The sequence below is a fragment of the Dictyostelium purpureum genome (assembly GCF_000190715.1).
Source record: "Dictyostelium purpureum unplaced genomic scaffold DICPUscaffold_36, whole genome shotgun sequence".
Lineage (NCBI taxonomy): Eukaryota > Evosea > Eumycetozoa > Dictyosteliales > Dictyosteliaceae > Dictyostelium > Dictyostelium purpureum.
The window spans coordinates 39600-54525 of record NW_003519373.1 but is presented as its reverse complement, the minus strand read 5'-3'; the positions used below and the strand labels follow the sequence as shown (position 1 = coordinate 54525).

At 22.7% G+C, this 14926-nt stretch overlaps 8 protein-coding genes across 8 annotated transcripts in view; 3 read left to right on the top strand and 5 right to left on the bottom strand.

Annotated features, from left to right (window-relative positions):
* Positions 1-71: 71 nt before the first annotated feature.
* DICPUDRAFT_96909 (uncharacterized protein) lies at positions 72-965 on the bottom strand (the record flags this gene model as incomplete). Its single annotated transcript, XM_003284954.1, has 2 exons — positions 72-225; positions 316-965. 2 exons carry the CDS (start codon positions 963-965, stop codon positions 102-104), a joined length of 774 nt encoding a protein of 257 aa, XP_003285002.1. The 3' UTR covers positions 72-101.
* A 1149-nt stretch (positions 966-2114) lies between these two features.
* On the top strand, positions 2115-4730 carry DICPUDRAFT_45843 (uncharacterized protein). Its single transcript, XM_003284980.1, has 4 exons — positions 2115-2137; positions 2838-3101; positions 3269-4244; positions 4334-4730. The coding sequence occupies exons 2-4, from the start codon at positions 2908-2910 to the stop codon at positions 4649-4651; spliced, it is 1488 nt and encodes a 495-aa protein (XP_003285028.1). The 5' UTR covers positions 2115-2137; positions 2838-2907; the 3' UTR covers positions 4652-4730.
* Positions 4731-4823: 93 nt separating this feature from the next.
* On the bottom strand, positions 4824-5276 carry DICPUDRAFT_22179 (uncharacterized protein; the record flags this gene model as incomplete). Its single annotated transcript, XM_003284953.1, has 1 exon — positions 4824-5276. A coding segment is annotated over one exon (453 nt), but the record flags the coding sequence as incomplete, so codon positions are not given.
* A 2103-nt stretch (positions 5277-7379) lies between these two features.
* Positions 7380-9324, top strand: DICPUDRAFT_148856 (uncharacterized protein; the record flags this gene model as incomplete). The annotated part of the gene is made up of 3 exons (XM_003284979.1): positions 7380-7915; positions 7990-8711; positions 8783-9324. The coding sequence occupies 3 exons, from the start codon at positions 7380-7382 to the stop codon at positions 9322-9324; spliced, it is 1800 nt and encodes a 599-aa protein (XP_003285027.1).
* Positions 9325-9628: 304 nt separating this feature from the next.
* Positions 9629-11047, bottom strand: DICPUDRAFT_148855 (uncharacterized protein; the record flags this gene model as incomplete). Its single annotated transcript, XM_003284952.1, has 4 exons — positions 9629-10197; positions 10545-10731; positions 10812-10871; positions 10946-11047. 4 exons carry the CDS (start codon positions 11045-11047, stop codon positions 9629-9631), a joined length of 918 nt encoding a protein of 305 aa, XP_003285000.1.
* Positions 11048-11429: 382 nt separating this feature from the next.
* On the bottom strand, positions 11430-11768 carry DICPUDRAFT_148854 (uncharacterized protein; the record flags this gene model as incomplete). Its single annotated transcript, XM_003284951.1, has 2 exons — positions 11430-11695; positions 11756-11768. The coding sequence occupies 2 exons, from the start codon at positions 11766-11768 to the stop codon at positions 11430-11432; spliced, it is 279 nt and encodes a 92-aa protein (XP_003284999.1).
* A 1950-nt stretch (positions 11769-13718) lies between these two features.
* DICPUDRAFT_91428 (uncharacterized protein) lies at positions 13719-14072 on the bottom strand (the record flags this gene model as incomplete). Its single annotated transcript, XM_003284950.1, has 2 exons — positions 14050-14072; positions 13719-13973 (listed from the first exon to the last, which is right to left on the bottom strand). Exons 1-2 carry the CDS (start codon positions 14053-14055, stop codon positions 13719-13721), a joined length of 261 nt encoding a protein of 86 aa, XP_003284998.1. The 5' UTR covers positions 14056-14072.
* Positions 14073-14639: 567 nt separating this feature from the next.
* Positions 14640-14926, top strand: part of DICPUDRAFT_91427 (uncharacterized protein) — a 2240-nt gene continuing 1953 nt past the window's right edge. The window contains exon 1 of the mRNA XM_003284978.1: positions 14640-14657. Within this exon, the coding sequence (XP_003285026.1) occupies positions 14645-14657 (13 nt within the window). The 5' untranslated portion in view covers positions 14640-14644. The remainder of the gene's footprint in view (positions 14658-14926) is intronic.

Sequence of the window (14926 nt, the reverse complement as noted above, 5' to 3'; positions counted from 1 at the left end):
ATAATTATCCTCATTCTGGTGACTGAAAAAATAAAATAAGCAACCCTAAAAATAAAGATAAACACTTTTTTAAATTTAAATAATTTTTGTTTGTTTTATTATTATTTTATATATTTTGATAAAAACTTTTTAGCAAAATCGTTTCTAGTTGTATCGTTAATAAATCTTTTCTTTACAGTTGGTTCGTCTCTTGCTTGATTCTTAAATACACCATCATCAAGCCAGCTATTTAATAGTAATTATAGAAAAAACAAATAATAATTAGTAAAGATAATAGTACCTTTAAATTATACTACAATGATAAATAACACATACCTTTTATTGGTTGAATAGTTACCACCACCGCCACTACCACCACCACTATTATTTAATAAAGGATTACCATGGGCCACTCTTTCCAAACGCTCTTTTTCCAACTCTTTTATTTTCTCTTCCTCTTTTTTCTTTTGTTGCTCTGCTTTTTCTCTTTTAATCTTTTCCAATTCTCTCATTAACTCTTCTTCATCATCTGAATCGTCTGAATCATCTGAATCATCAGAGTCGTTGTTACTGTCATCTGACTCGCTGTTATCATCGTTATTGCTGCCATTGGTGTCATTATTAAATTTGTTTATTTTATTTCTATGCTTTGAAGATTCGTTATCACTTTCACTTTCGTCTTCTGAACTGTCAGTATCATCATCATCGATACCTTTTCTTTTTTTTAAATTCTCTTGTTTTTCTTCTTCATCTTCTTTAATTAATTGGTTTTTTAATTTTATTAAATCTTTATCATCCTCTATAGTAACTGTATTTGATAAACCTTTCTTTTCAAGTGACTTTAATTCCTTTTGATTTAATTCATCTTTTAATTTATTTGTATCTTCATTTTTATTTAAATCTTTTCTTTCTTTTAAATAGGTACTACCCATACCAACATTTTTAGATGATACAATTTGTGAACTAACTTTTTTATATGTTGACATAATTTATTATACTGCAATGTTACTATTACTATATTGTTGTTGTTTATTATTGTGTAGTTTTATTGGTTATTTTATAAAACTGGTATCAATTAAAATATAAAACTGGTCTAAAATCTTTTTGTTTAATTTATATTCTATAGATATCTATGTGTCAAATTATAATAAAATATTTAATTGTGTAAAATTTAACATTAAAAAAAATAATTATAAAAAAATTTTAAAAAAAATTTAAAAAAAATTTAAAAATTTAAATTTTTTTATTTTATTTATTTTTAATTAATATTTATTTTAGACTCATTGAATCAAATTATTATAAGAGCATTAAATATAAACAAATGGGGAATTAATATACCATAAAGATATATTTAAAAATAAACAATAAAACAAATAAAATTTTAATAAATATACCATTCGGTTTTTTTAATTATAATTTTAAAAACACAAAACCACGAAAACAATTCAAAGTTTTTTTTAGACTTTAATAGAATAAAGAACATTACTAACAATTATAATAAAAAAAAATAAAAAAAGATAATGAATCTTATTATGGCACAAGAACCAATTTAATTTAACTATAAATTTCAAAAAAAAAAAAAAAAATGAAAATGAAAAATAAAATAAAAAATTTAAAAAAAAAAAAAAAAAAAAAAAAAAAGATTCTTTGATCCGTTTTTTGAAAATTTTTTTTTCTTTTTTCTTTTTTGTATTGTTTTAATAAAAATTTGTCATTTATTAAATTTAATTTAATTATTTTGATCATTGGGAATTCCCTATTCCTCTGGAAGCTGGATGCTATAAGAAATTCTTTTATTAATCAATAATAAAAAATAAATAATTTGAAAAAATAAAAAAATTAAATTGGATTTTTTTTTTTTTGATAAAAAGTGAACATAAGAGCACCCAAAAAAAAAAAAATTATTTTCTTTTTATTAAAAAAAAATTTTTATTTTAATAATTTTAATATAACACACACAGAAAGTAGGGTGTGAAATAATTTCATAATTTATTTTTTTAAAATTTTTCAAAATTTTTTATTTTTTATTTTTTTTTATTTATTTACCCATTCATTCATTTATTTATTTATTTAAATTAAAATACAAACAGGATAAATAGTTTTTTATTTCATTTGTTATTATTGTATTAATTATTGTTTTCAGTCTTAGATATCACAAGTAATTATTTTGTATTAATATAGTAAAATTAATTTATTTTTATAGATATCTAAAATTTTTTTTTTTTTTTTTATTTACTTCACAATAAAATAACATTTTAAAAACACAACTTTAATATTATATATACTCGCACACAATAGGTAAATTAATAATAATTATTAGCACCATTTTATTATACACATTCACTGTTGTTTCATTATTAAATTTATTTCAAATCTATAATAGTACTTATAATAATATATTAAATAATAATATTATTATTAATAGTAAAGATAATAATAAAAACTTCATTGCTCATTCAGTATTACAGTTACAGTAATTTTTCTACAAAATGTTTAATTAATAATAATATATAGTGGTTTATTTTATTTATTTTATTTTATAAAAAAAAAAAAATGTCAATGGATTTATTATTTATTATAAAAATAAAACTACAATAATTCATTATTAATTTATTTCATTTATCAAATATTGTTGTTTATTATTTGTTTGTTTAATTGTTTTTTTTTTTCTAACCTCATATAAATTCTTTATATTCAAATAATATCTTTTTATTCAAATAATAATTATCTTTATACCACATATATTATTATTCATATACTTTCTAAAAACTTATTAACACTTTTTCCCTCTTTTTCAAAAATTAAAACAAAAAAAAATAATAAATAATAAACAACAATATTAAAATGAAAATATTTAGAGATAGATTTCCATTGGGTAGCAGTTTGACAACAACAAATAATAATAAAATATTAAAAGAAGAAACAACAATGAGTTCAAGTCCAGATAATCGTTCATTAACTGTTGTAGTATTGGGTGCATCAGGTGATCTTGCTAAAAAGAAAACTTATCCAGCACTCTTTAGTTTATTCCTTAGAGACTTATTACCATCAACTACAATTATTTATGGTTATGCTAGATCACATATTGAAATTAGTGATTTCAAGAAGAGAATTGCCCAAGGGTATGTATTTATTTTATTGATAATGATCACTTCCGAAAAAAATACGTAAATTTTTATTTTTTCAAAAAAAATTTTTTTGAAAAGGCGTGCGAAATATGATCATTATCTCCGAAAAAAAAAAATATTCCAAAAAAGTTATATTAATATTTTTTTTATTTAATTTACAGATTAAAAGGCAATGAAGAAAAAAAACAAGAATTTTTAAATTTATTACATTATCATTCTGGTCAATATGATGAAAAGAAAGCTTATGATGAATTTGAAAAATTAATTGATGCCGAAGAACAAAAGAAGGCAAGTAGTGTAGCACACAATCGTTTATTTTATATGGCCATTCCACCATCAATTTTTATTGAAGTTAGTATTGGTATTCAAGGCTCTTTATTGTCAAAGAGTGGTTGGTCAAGAGTTATTGTTGAAAAGCCATTTGGTCGTGATTTAACTACAAGTAGACAATTAGCCAATGATTTAGGTAAATTATTTAAAGAAAAGGATTTATTCCGTATTGATCATTATCTTGGTAAAGAAATGGTACAAAATTTAATGGTTCTTCGTTTCGCCAATGCTGTATTCGAGCCATTATGGTCCAAATCACACATCTCATCCATTACAATCACCTTCAAAGAAGATATTGGTACCGAAGGTAGAGGTGGTTACTTTGACCAATTTGGTATTATCAGAGATGTTATGCAAAATCATTTACTTCAAGTACTCTCATTAGTAGCAATGGAGCCACCAGTTTCATTAAATGCCGACGATATTACCAATGAAAAAGTTAAATTACTCAGATGCATTCAACCAATTAAATTAGACGAAGTTGTTTTAGGTCAGTATGTATCTGATGATTCAGGTAAACACCCATCATACACTGACGACGATGGTGTTCCAAAAGACTCTGTAACTCCAACCTATGCTGCTGCTGTTTTCCACATCAACAACCCACGTTGGAGAGGTATGCCATTCATCTTAAAATGTGGTAAAGCTTTAGACGAAAGAAAAACTGAAGTTAGAATTCAATTTAAACGTCCAGATAATTTCCTCTTTAGAGATGAAGAAATTTCAAGAAATGAGTTAGTAATGAGAATTCAACCAGGTGAAGCTGTTTACTTAAAATTATTAACTAAAAAACCAGGTTTAGAAAATGTAATTATAATTTTAAAAATTTAATATATAATATAAAATATAATGACTAATATCACTTTTTTTTTTTTTTTTTTTTATAATCTTTATAGAGCATCGAACAAACAGAGTTAGATTTATCATATCGTCATAGATTCGAAAATCTTGATTTACCAGATGCTTATGAACGTTTAATTCTCGATGCTATTAAGGGAGATCATAATCTTTTCGTTAGAGATGATGAATTAGATGTTGCTTGGCAAATTTTCACTCCACTCCTCGAACAAATCGAAAATCTTAAAGTTCAACCAGAACCATATAAATTTGGCTCACGTGGTCCAAAATCAGCTGATGAATTATCAAAGAAATTTGGTTTCGTAAGATCACTTGGTTATAACTGGCCAGGTAATAGTCCAAAACCAAAACATTAAAAAATAATTAAAAATAATTAAAAATAAATAAATAATATTTAATAATATTTAATAATATATTATTATATTAAAAAAGTTGAAAAACAAAACAAAACAAAACAAAACAAAAAAAAAAAAAAAAGAAAATATTAATTACCAAATATATTTTGGTTTTATTTGTTTGCTATATTTTATGGTCATGGTAATGGCACGATTCGCAATTACCTTTCCATTCGCATTGAGAGCCGTCTGTATAGTATTCCTTTTTCCAAACTGGTACTGTCGATTTGATGGTATCAATTGCATAATGTACAGCTTCCAAAGATGATTTTCTATGACCACTTGAAATTACAATAAGTATTGAGGCTTCACCAACAGGCACTTCACCAATTCTATGGATTACCCCTATTTTTTTAATATCGTTTTCGAAACCTTCTAAAATCTTTTTACATATTTTTTCAATCTCTTTTAATGCCATTGGTTTATAGGTTTCATATTCTAACTTGAAAACACCTTTACCTTTAAATTCGTTTCTTGTTGTGCCTAAAAAGGATGAGGTTGCACCGCTTGCATCATCTGATACTAAATCAAACCAATAATTTAAATCTATTATATTTTCATTAATTTCAATAAATATTTTATTATCTATATTAATTGCTGGTTTAATATTATTATTTGTTATATTATTATTATTATGATTATTATGATTATTATTGTTACTATTATTAGATGTTGATGTTGACATTTCCGATAATTAATTTAGATTAAAATAAATTAATTGGATGGGTGTATTGGTGTGGTTAGGTTGATTAAAAAAAAAAAAAAAAAAAAGAAAAATTAAAAAAAAATTAAAAAATATAAAATTAATTTTTTTATTTTTTTTTTTTATTAATAACAATTGTGTGCAAAATTATATTATAAAAATATATTTTAACAATGCAAAATTAAAGTAAATCGTGCGATAATCAAATTAATATAATACCATTACCTCTAAAACCCACCCATTTTTCTTTTTTTTTTTTTTTTTTTTTTTTATTTGGTTCAACCACCCATAATATAATATAATATAATTTTTGAAAGATAATATTCATATCTTTTAAAAATAACTCAACAATAAAACCACAGTTTTATTGATCACCCACTTTTAATCATTATATATAAGTTTTTTTTTAAAAATAAACAAGAAATTTGTAAGTTAAAACAAAAAAAAAAAAAAAAGAAAAATTTATGATAATGCACTTCAAAACCCTCTGTTTACTCCAATCAATGTGCACAACTGCTCTTTCTCATCAACTGTTATCATTTTTATTATGATAATGATGAAAATTTCACCCAGACCACACAATTTTTTTTTTTTTAAAAAATTTAAAAATAAACACCCACTCACAAGAACATACACACATATTGACACAATAATGAACTTGGTTGATTAGTTTTTGTGGGAGATTGTTTATAGAAAGCTTTCATATGAATATAGAAATACTATTATTTTATGAATTTTTTTTATGAAAAAAAAAAAAGAATTTAAAATAATTCAATTAAAATATTATTTTTATTTTTAAATTTATTTTTTTTTATTTTTTTTTATTTTTTTTATTTTTTTTATTGTTTTTTTTTGGATTGTTGTTATCAAATTTAAAATTTAAAATAATAAAAAAATAATAATAAAAAATTAAAAAATAATAAAATAGTTTTTTGTATTATAATTAAGCGTTTGCTTTTTTTTTTTTTTTTTTTTTTTTTTTTCTATATTCTTAATATATATATATTTTTACATATATATATAAAATATATTATTATATAATAATAATATTTGTTTTATTATTCATTATTTATTTATTTATATTATTTAAATGTATGTAAAAAAATAAAATAATAAAATAATAAAATTAGGTGTATTGGGTTTTTAGTGCAGATAAGTGTGTGTGTTTAACTTATGTGTGCTAGGGTGTGTTAGAATGTTAGTAATAAAAATAATAATAATAAATTCATAATCCATTCACACACAAAACATTATTATATTTATACATAGTATTTATAGTGTTTTCAACTTTAATTTTTAAAATAACAAAAAAAAAAAATAAAAAAAAAAATAAAATTAATAAACAAAAAAAATAAATTATATGTATTGTATAAAGTTAATATTAAATTATATCAAATACAAATACAATATATATATATATAAATAAAAATAATTTTAATAGAGGTGATATTTTTTTTTTTAATTTATTTAATATTTATTAATTTAAAAAAAAATAAAATACAATATTGGTTTTTCATCACCCTCAAAATAAATAATAATATCATTCATTATTTATTGTTTATATATATTAATTAGCCAATAATAATAATTGGTTTCTTGTCATTTTTATAAATACTCTATTTATAGCGACAAATTATATATATAATAAAACAACAAGCTAATAAACCTCTTTCTATTGTCATTTGTATTTATTTATTTTGTATCTCTTTTTTTTATTTTTTTTATTATAATTTCTCAAACATTCCATTTCAAAAACTCACCCATATTTCATTCATATCAATTTGTTTTTTTTTGTTATTTTAATATCAATATTATTATAATTAAATATTAATCATAAATTTTTTTCTTTATATAATATTTATAGTATTATTCATTTAATTAGGTCTAGTAAGAGAAAGAAAGAAAAGATTAATTTAGGTATAGTTAAAATAGCTATATAGTTATTAGAATTAGATTGAAAAAAAATTTATATAGTGATATTTAAAAATGACAAGAACATATTTATCTGTATCACAAAATGGAAAGAGTCAAAGTTCAAATAGTTTAAAAACAAGTAATAATAGCAACACTTTAAATAAGAGTAATACAAGTCAAAGTAGTCATTGTTTAAATAAAAGTAGTGATAGTAATGCAAGTTCAGGTAGTAGCTCAGCAGGTTCAACTACTACGACAACCACAACTACTACAAATACTAATAATAATGCCCAACAACAGGCTCAACAACAAGCTCAACAACAAGCTCAACAACAAGCTCAACAACAAGCTCAGCAACAACAACAACAACAACAACAGCAACAACAACCATCACTTTTTAATGTTAGTGCTCATTATGATGCATTATGCAATATGATTATTAGACCACCAAGATATTATTATACTATAGATGATTTAGGTCCTAAAGCATTTTCACTAGGTCATCCACTAAGAACTTATGTTAGAAATGATTTCGAATTAATTAACCCTAGAGGTCACTCAATTCAGTGTAGCCATTTTAAACAATCAGAATATTGGGAAACTGGAGAGTAAGTATCATCATATTAATACTATTGCATTTTGGTATCATCATATTAATAGTTATTTTTTTTTTTTTATAAAGAAAACAACCATGTGTAATTTATTGTCATGGTAATAGTGGATGTAGACTGGATGCAATGGAGTGTGTTAGAACTTTATTACCAATGAATATTTCAGTAGTAGTATTTGATTTTAGTGGTAGTGGATTAAGTGGTGGTCAATATGTATCTTTAGGTTATTATGAAAAGGATGATGTAGGTGTAATTGTAAAGCATTTAAGAGAGACAGGCAAAATATCGACAATTGGTTTATGGGGTAGAAGTATGGGTGCAGTAACATCAATTTTATATGCAAGAGAAGATCCTTCAATTGCAGGCATGGTATTAGATAGTCCATTTAGTTCATTATATAAAGTCGCAGAGGAATTAGTTCATTCCGCTGTTCAAAAACTTCCAAAGCTTATGATTTCATTGGGTTTGAAAATGGTCAGAAGTTCAATAAAAAAGAGGGCTCATTTTGATATAAAGGAATTAGACATTATGCCTGTTGCAGATCAAGTATTTATACCTGCTTTATTTGCTCATGGTGAGGCTGATAACTTTGTTAGACCCCATCACTCCGAACGTTTATATGAAAAATACTCTGGTGATAAGAATAGATTATTGTTGGCTGGTGGTCATAATAGTGAAAGACCTTCTTTCTTTTTCGAATCTGTTTGTATATTCTTTTCAAATACCCTAAAACCAAATTTAGATAGTCAAATAAGCTCGTTTACTGCTCGTCCAATAAATGATAATAGTTATTGTAAGTAGTTTTATAATGGTTTTAATTGGTTAAATATAATTTGTTAACAATTTATATTTTTCTTTTTATAGTAACAGCATATGATATGTTAAAGCATCCAGAAATGATGTTTGATGATTGTTCAGTCGAGGAGCAAAAGATGATATTTGCATTATATCAACAACAACAAAGGATGAAACAACATCAATCACCACCACCACAACCACCACCATCTACAAATGACACAAGTAATTATTCAACAGCATCACCAAAATCATCATGCTCAAGTGATGTTTTAGAACCACCACCAAATATTTCACCTGAAAAAATTGAGCTTCATAATCAACATAAAAGAAATATTCATAATAGTTTAACATCATCATCAGAATATTGTCAACCACTATCACCACCTTTAAATGAAAGTTTAAATAATAACAGTAATAATAATAATAATCATAATCATAGTCATAATAATAATACATCTAATAGTTTTGACAATAGTAGTAGTAATAGTAGTGGCAGTAATGGCACTAGTAATAATACTATTAATGTTGACAATTTAAATAATACCAGTGATTTATATACCAATACAAATAATTATACAACTACAATAGCAAATAGTAATACCAATTAAATAGTATCATTTTAATGCTTTTGTTTTTTTTTACTATCATATTTATTTTTTCAATCAATATATTTTATATTATTAATAATACATAATATATTAGCTGTATACTAATAGAACCAAATAAATCTCAACACAACAATTAATAGTTTAATAATATATTTTATATATTATTATGTAATTTAGGAAATTTTAAAAATATAATAAATACATTATTTATATATAAATTTGTTAAAAAAAAACCAATTTATTATTTAAAATATTTTATTATAAAACCCACAATTAAAGGTATCATCTATATAATTTATTTTATTTATTTTTTTTGTTTTTTTTTACATTCCTCTTGTATATTTGTTAAAAAACCTTCGACACCTCTTTGGGAAGCTAAAGTTGGTTCATAACCTAATAATGATATAATTTCAGCACCATGACCTTCAAAAATAGCATAGTCGAGTGTTTCTAATGATTGAAGAAATTGTGGAGAATATAAAATTTCATTTAGCTTGCTTGGATCTTGAGCACATTCTTCTGGAAGATGTTGTAATAAATCTTGTTTGATACTTGGATTGTCTCTAAGGAAAGGAATTAAATTTTCAGCAGTCATTATTTTACCTAATGTAACTTGTGGTTGTTTTGGTTGGGCTGGAAGTTTTGAAAATATATCCTTAAATAAATCCATATTTGGTATTTGTGATGGTGTTTCTGATGTGGTTGCACTTGACTTATTTACAGATTGGCTTGGTGTTGAAATATATCCTGTTGATGATGGTGCTGGTGTAGCTGTATTATTGGTTTTGGTTTCTGGTTGTTTAGTTGGAGCTGTTGGTTGTGTAGAGGTTTGGTTTGGAGCTGGCGTTGAGTCAATTGGCATTTGATCATCATCTAAAAATTTTATTTATTTTATTTTTGTTAATAAAGTTTAAATAGAAATAGTAAAAAAAAAAGATATTTGATTCTAAAATAAAGATGACATGACATATTATTGTTATTATTTTTAGTTTTTGATGAAATATATTTTTTTTATTTTATTTTTTTTATTTTTTTTTTGTTTTTTTTTGTTTTAATTTTACATTCTCCTTTTTTTATACTTTTTTTTTTTATATATATTATAAAAAATAATATTTTTAATTAGTGAATAGAATATAATTGATAAAAAAAAAAAACAATATGTCATGTTTAAAAACAAAAAATACAAAACAATCTTTTTTAAAAAATGTTATATTAATTACCCATTGGAACAAAATCTTCAATTAATTTAATTGCTTTTTCAATTTTAGCATCTTTAGAGGCATCTGGTTCTTGTAACCAGAAAAATTCTTTATGATTTGAATCTGAAAAATTTAAATAATACATTCTACCAGTTTTACAAGCTTCAACTTTAACAAATTTAAGTTCACCTGGTGCAAAATAAAATTCCTAAAGAAATAGAAATAAAAAGTATATTAGGAATAATGCAACATTTGGGTAAAATAGTTTTGCACAATATAGATACTTACATCTTCATATGCTGATGAGTCACGTGGTCTCCATGAAACAAGAATTAAACCATCACCTGTCTAATGTAGATTAATAGTTTTGAATTAGAAATTTTCTACTTTATTAAAATATATATAAAGTGTGATCTACATACAACGTTGAATTTTAAGAAACCTTTTCTGTTATCTGATGTAACAGTTTTATCAACTAATTGAGCTTTACCAGCTTTAAATTCAATATCATCTGGGGTTGACATTTTATATTATTATACTATTTATGAATATTTATATGATGTGTGTGAAAAAAAAAGAAAAAAAAAATAAAATAAATAAATTTTGAAGTTAGAAAAATTAATTTAAAAAAAAAATTATAAAAAAAAAAAAATTTTGTGAAAAATAAAAAAAAATAAAAAAAAATAAAATTTTTTTTTTTATCAAATACAAAAAAAATAATAATTATTAATTGTTTTTTTTTGATTATTAATAGAAATGATCCAAAATAAGAAAAATGAAATTTTTTTTTTTTTCTGAATTAAAAAAATAGCAATTTTATTTCTTTTTTTTTATTTTAATAATTTGTAATGATAAAGATGATGTTACGATTTTAGTAATTTTAACAAAACAATTGTTTTAAATAGTTTAGTTGCAACCACAGTTACCACCACCTAATAATGAACCAACAGTACCAACAACGACTGGAACTAATTGACCAGCAACACTACCAACAGTGCCAACAACATTGCCTAATAAAGCACCAACTGGAGCATTAACACCAACAGTTGCACCACCTTCACAACCACAACCACCAGCACTGCTGTTAGCACCTTGTAAACCTGATGCACCGCCTAATGCTAAAATTGATCTTTTTGATCTTGAGCTGACGTTACCGAATGAAGAGATAGCAGCTATAAAATAATAATTAATACTAGTTTATATTTATATAAAAATAATAAAATGAAACATACATAAGATTGACATTTTGATTTATTAGTTTTTTTAATTAAATTGATTTTTAATTTGTTGACAAATAAAATTTAAAATTTTTTTATTTATAGTTTTTTTTTTTTTGTTTTAATTGTTGATTAAAAATTAATTAAATAAATAATTAAATAATTAAATTATGGATTGTAGTAAAGGAACATTTTAATTGGTTAATCAAAGGTTAATCATAGAATAAATAAATACATTAGTAATTTTTTCATATAAATTTAATAAATATCATTAATTAAGGTATTAAAGTGTAAAAATTTTGTAGTTTTGATTTTAAATTACAATTATTTTTATAAATAATAATAAATTAATAAATAAAAAAAAAAAGTATAAAAAATTATTGACAATAGAAAATAAACCTTATAAGGTAACCTTTAACTAAAATGAAACACACACACTTTTACACACAATTTTTGGATGTATCTAAAAATAGTTTGCTTTATTAATTCCCCTTTAATTATTTTTTACCAATCCCACACACTATTTTTTTTTTACCAATTTAGATAAAATTTTATATACTATAATAATTTTTAACAATATAGCTCACACAGACACACACACAAACACACATAAACACACACAAACAAATTATTTTATAAAACGATTGTTTTAATTGTTTTAAGGATATTTTAAACACATAAATCTTTTTTAATGTGTGTTTAAACAATTTATAATAAAAAATGATAAATTACCATTCATAACCCGTCATCACCACACAATAACAATCACCATAACAATCATTAAAAAAAATCGATAAAAAATTATACTTATTTAATATGATGCATACTGGATGATTTAAAATGGTTAAAAATATTAGTTTTACTCATATTGATTCATTTTAATTCGTTTTATTTATTTTTTTATAATTTTAAGAATGTTTATAAAATGTTTTGTTTTTTTATTAATTTTTTTTTCATTTACTTTAAATTTGAGTTTTCTAAATAATTTTTTTAATATAATCTGTGAAATGTAGTAATACTAAATCTATTTGGCTCTTTTAGATGTACTTGATTTTTTTACAAAGTGGTTTTGGGATACCATGGAGAACAATCTATTATTTAGAAAAATTATTTAATTTTATTGGTTTAATTAAAAAAAAAAAAATTGGTTTTTTTTTTCACTATAAATAAAAGTTTTTTTTTCTTTTTTATTTCATTAACAAATCAAACAATTCAAAAACTAATAAATTAAAATGTCAATCTTATGTAAATATTACAAACATAAACTATAAAAAAAAGCTATTAATTAAAATTTTATTTTTAAATATTTTAGCTGCTATCTCTTCATTCGGAAACGTCAGCTCAAGATCAAAAAGATCAATTTTAGCATTAGGGGGGGCATCAGGTTAACAAGGTGCTAACAGCAGTGCTGGTGGTTGTGGTTGTGAAGGTGGTGCAACTGTTGGTGTTAATGCTCCAGTTGGTGCTTTATTAGGCAATGTTGTTGGCACTGTTGGTAGTGTTGCTGGTCAATTAGTTCCAGTCGTTGTTGGTACTGTTGGTTCATTATTAGGTGGTGGTAACTGTGGTTGCAATTAAATTTTTAAAATTTGGTTTTTTTGTATCAAAATAACAAAAATAATAAATTTATAACATTACTATTTAATTGAAAACTTTTTTCATTATTTACTTTTTTTCTTTTATAAGATATCAAAACTCTATGTTGATCTATATTTTTTATTATTCCACTAGCATTTTTTAAAACAATATATAGAATAAATAAATCTCGGAAACTTTAAAATCTCAGTTAATATAGATGTTTATATATTTTTATATAAATTACAAAATTTAATTATAATAAAGTTTAAATAAAAAAAGAAAACTCAAAAGAAAACTTTATTTTCTAATCAAATACCCAATATTAAATAAAAAATGTTAAATTTTATAAAAATAAATAAATGGATTTTATTTTAAATACATTGTTAGATAGTTAGCAATTTTAATTGCAACCACAACTTCCAGTACCTAATAAACCATTGACAAGACCGCCAACAGTGCCAACAACAGTACCAACTAAAGCACCAGTAGTAACTAAAAGACCACCGACAAGATTTGGAACAAGGCCGCCATTACCACAGCCACCACCACATTGAACATTGTTTGAGCTTTGTAATGATGATGAGTTATAAGATCTCATTGAAGCTGATTTTGAAATTGATGAAGTATTACCGAGTGATGAAATTGAAGCTAAAAGAAAATAAAAAATCAATACTTAAATATTAACTAAAAGTAATTTTTTTAATAAAATTAAAATATAACTTACCAAAAAGTGTCATTTTTAATTTAGTTTTGTATTAATTGATTTTTAATAATATAATGAAAAAATAAAAAATTTAATTTCTTATTTATACTTTTTTTTTATATTTTTAGATTAAAAATCAAATAAAAAATCAAATAAAAAATCAAATAAAAACAATATTTTAACTTAAAATATATTAAACAATAATTTAAATCACCGAAACAATCACAAGTCAGTTCAAATATTAGTTTATAATATAAAAGTATTATAGATTTGTGTTATTTTAGATTAGGTTATTTTTTTATCAGTATATGCATATATTTTTATATTAACTGGGGTGTGTGTTAATTTTACCCCTTTTTTTTTTTTTTTATTAAAAAAAAAATCTAATAGATTGTTAAATGATTTTGTGTGATTATATATAATCGATCATTATTTCAATATTTAAAATGGGAAAATAAATATTTTAACTATATATATTATATCTTAACTATTTTCTAATATTTAGAACTTATAATAATTTTTAAATTTTTTTTTATTTTTTATTTTTATATTAAAAAAAAATATAAATTGAGGGTTTTTTTTTTAAATAATCATTAAATCTAAATATTAATTCAAACTCAAAAATGACTCTCTTTGGTACATATAAAAAATATACAAATATTTAAAGTTTTTTTAAAACTAATTTTTTTTTATTAAAATTACTAGCTTCAATTTCATCACTCGGTAATACTTCATCAATTTCAAAATCAGCTTCAATGAGATCTTATAACTCATCATCATTACAAAGCTCAAACAATGTTCAATGTGGTGGTGGCTGTGGTAATGGTGGCCTTGGTCCAAATCTTGTCGGTGGTCTTTTAGTTACTACTGGTGCTTTATTTGGCCTGCGGTTGGCATCATGGCGG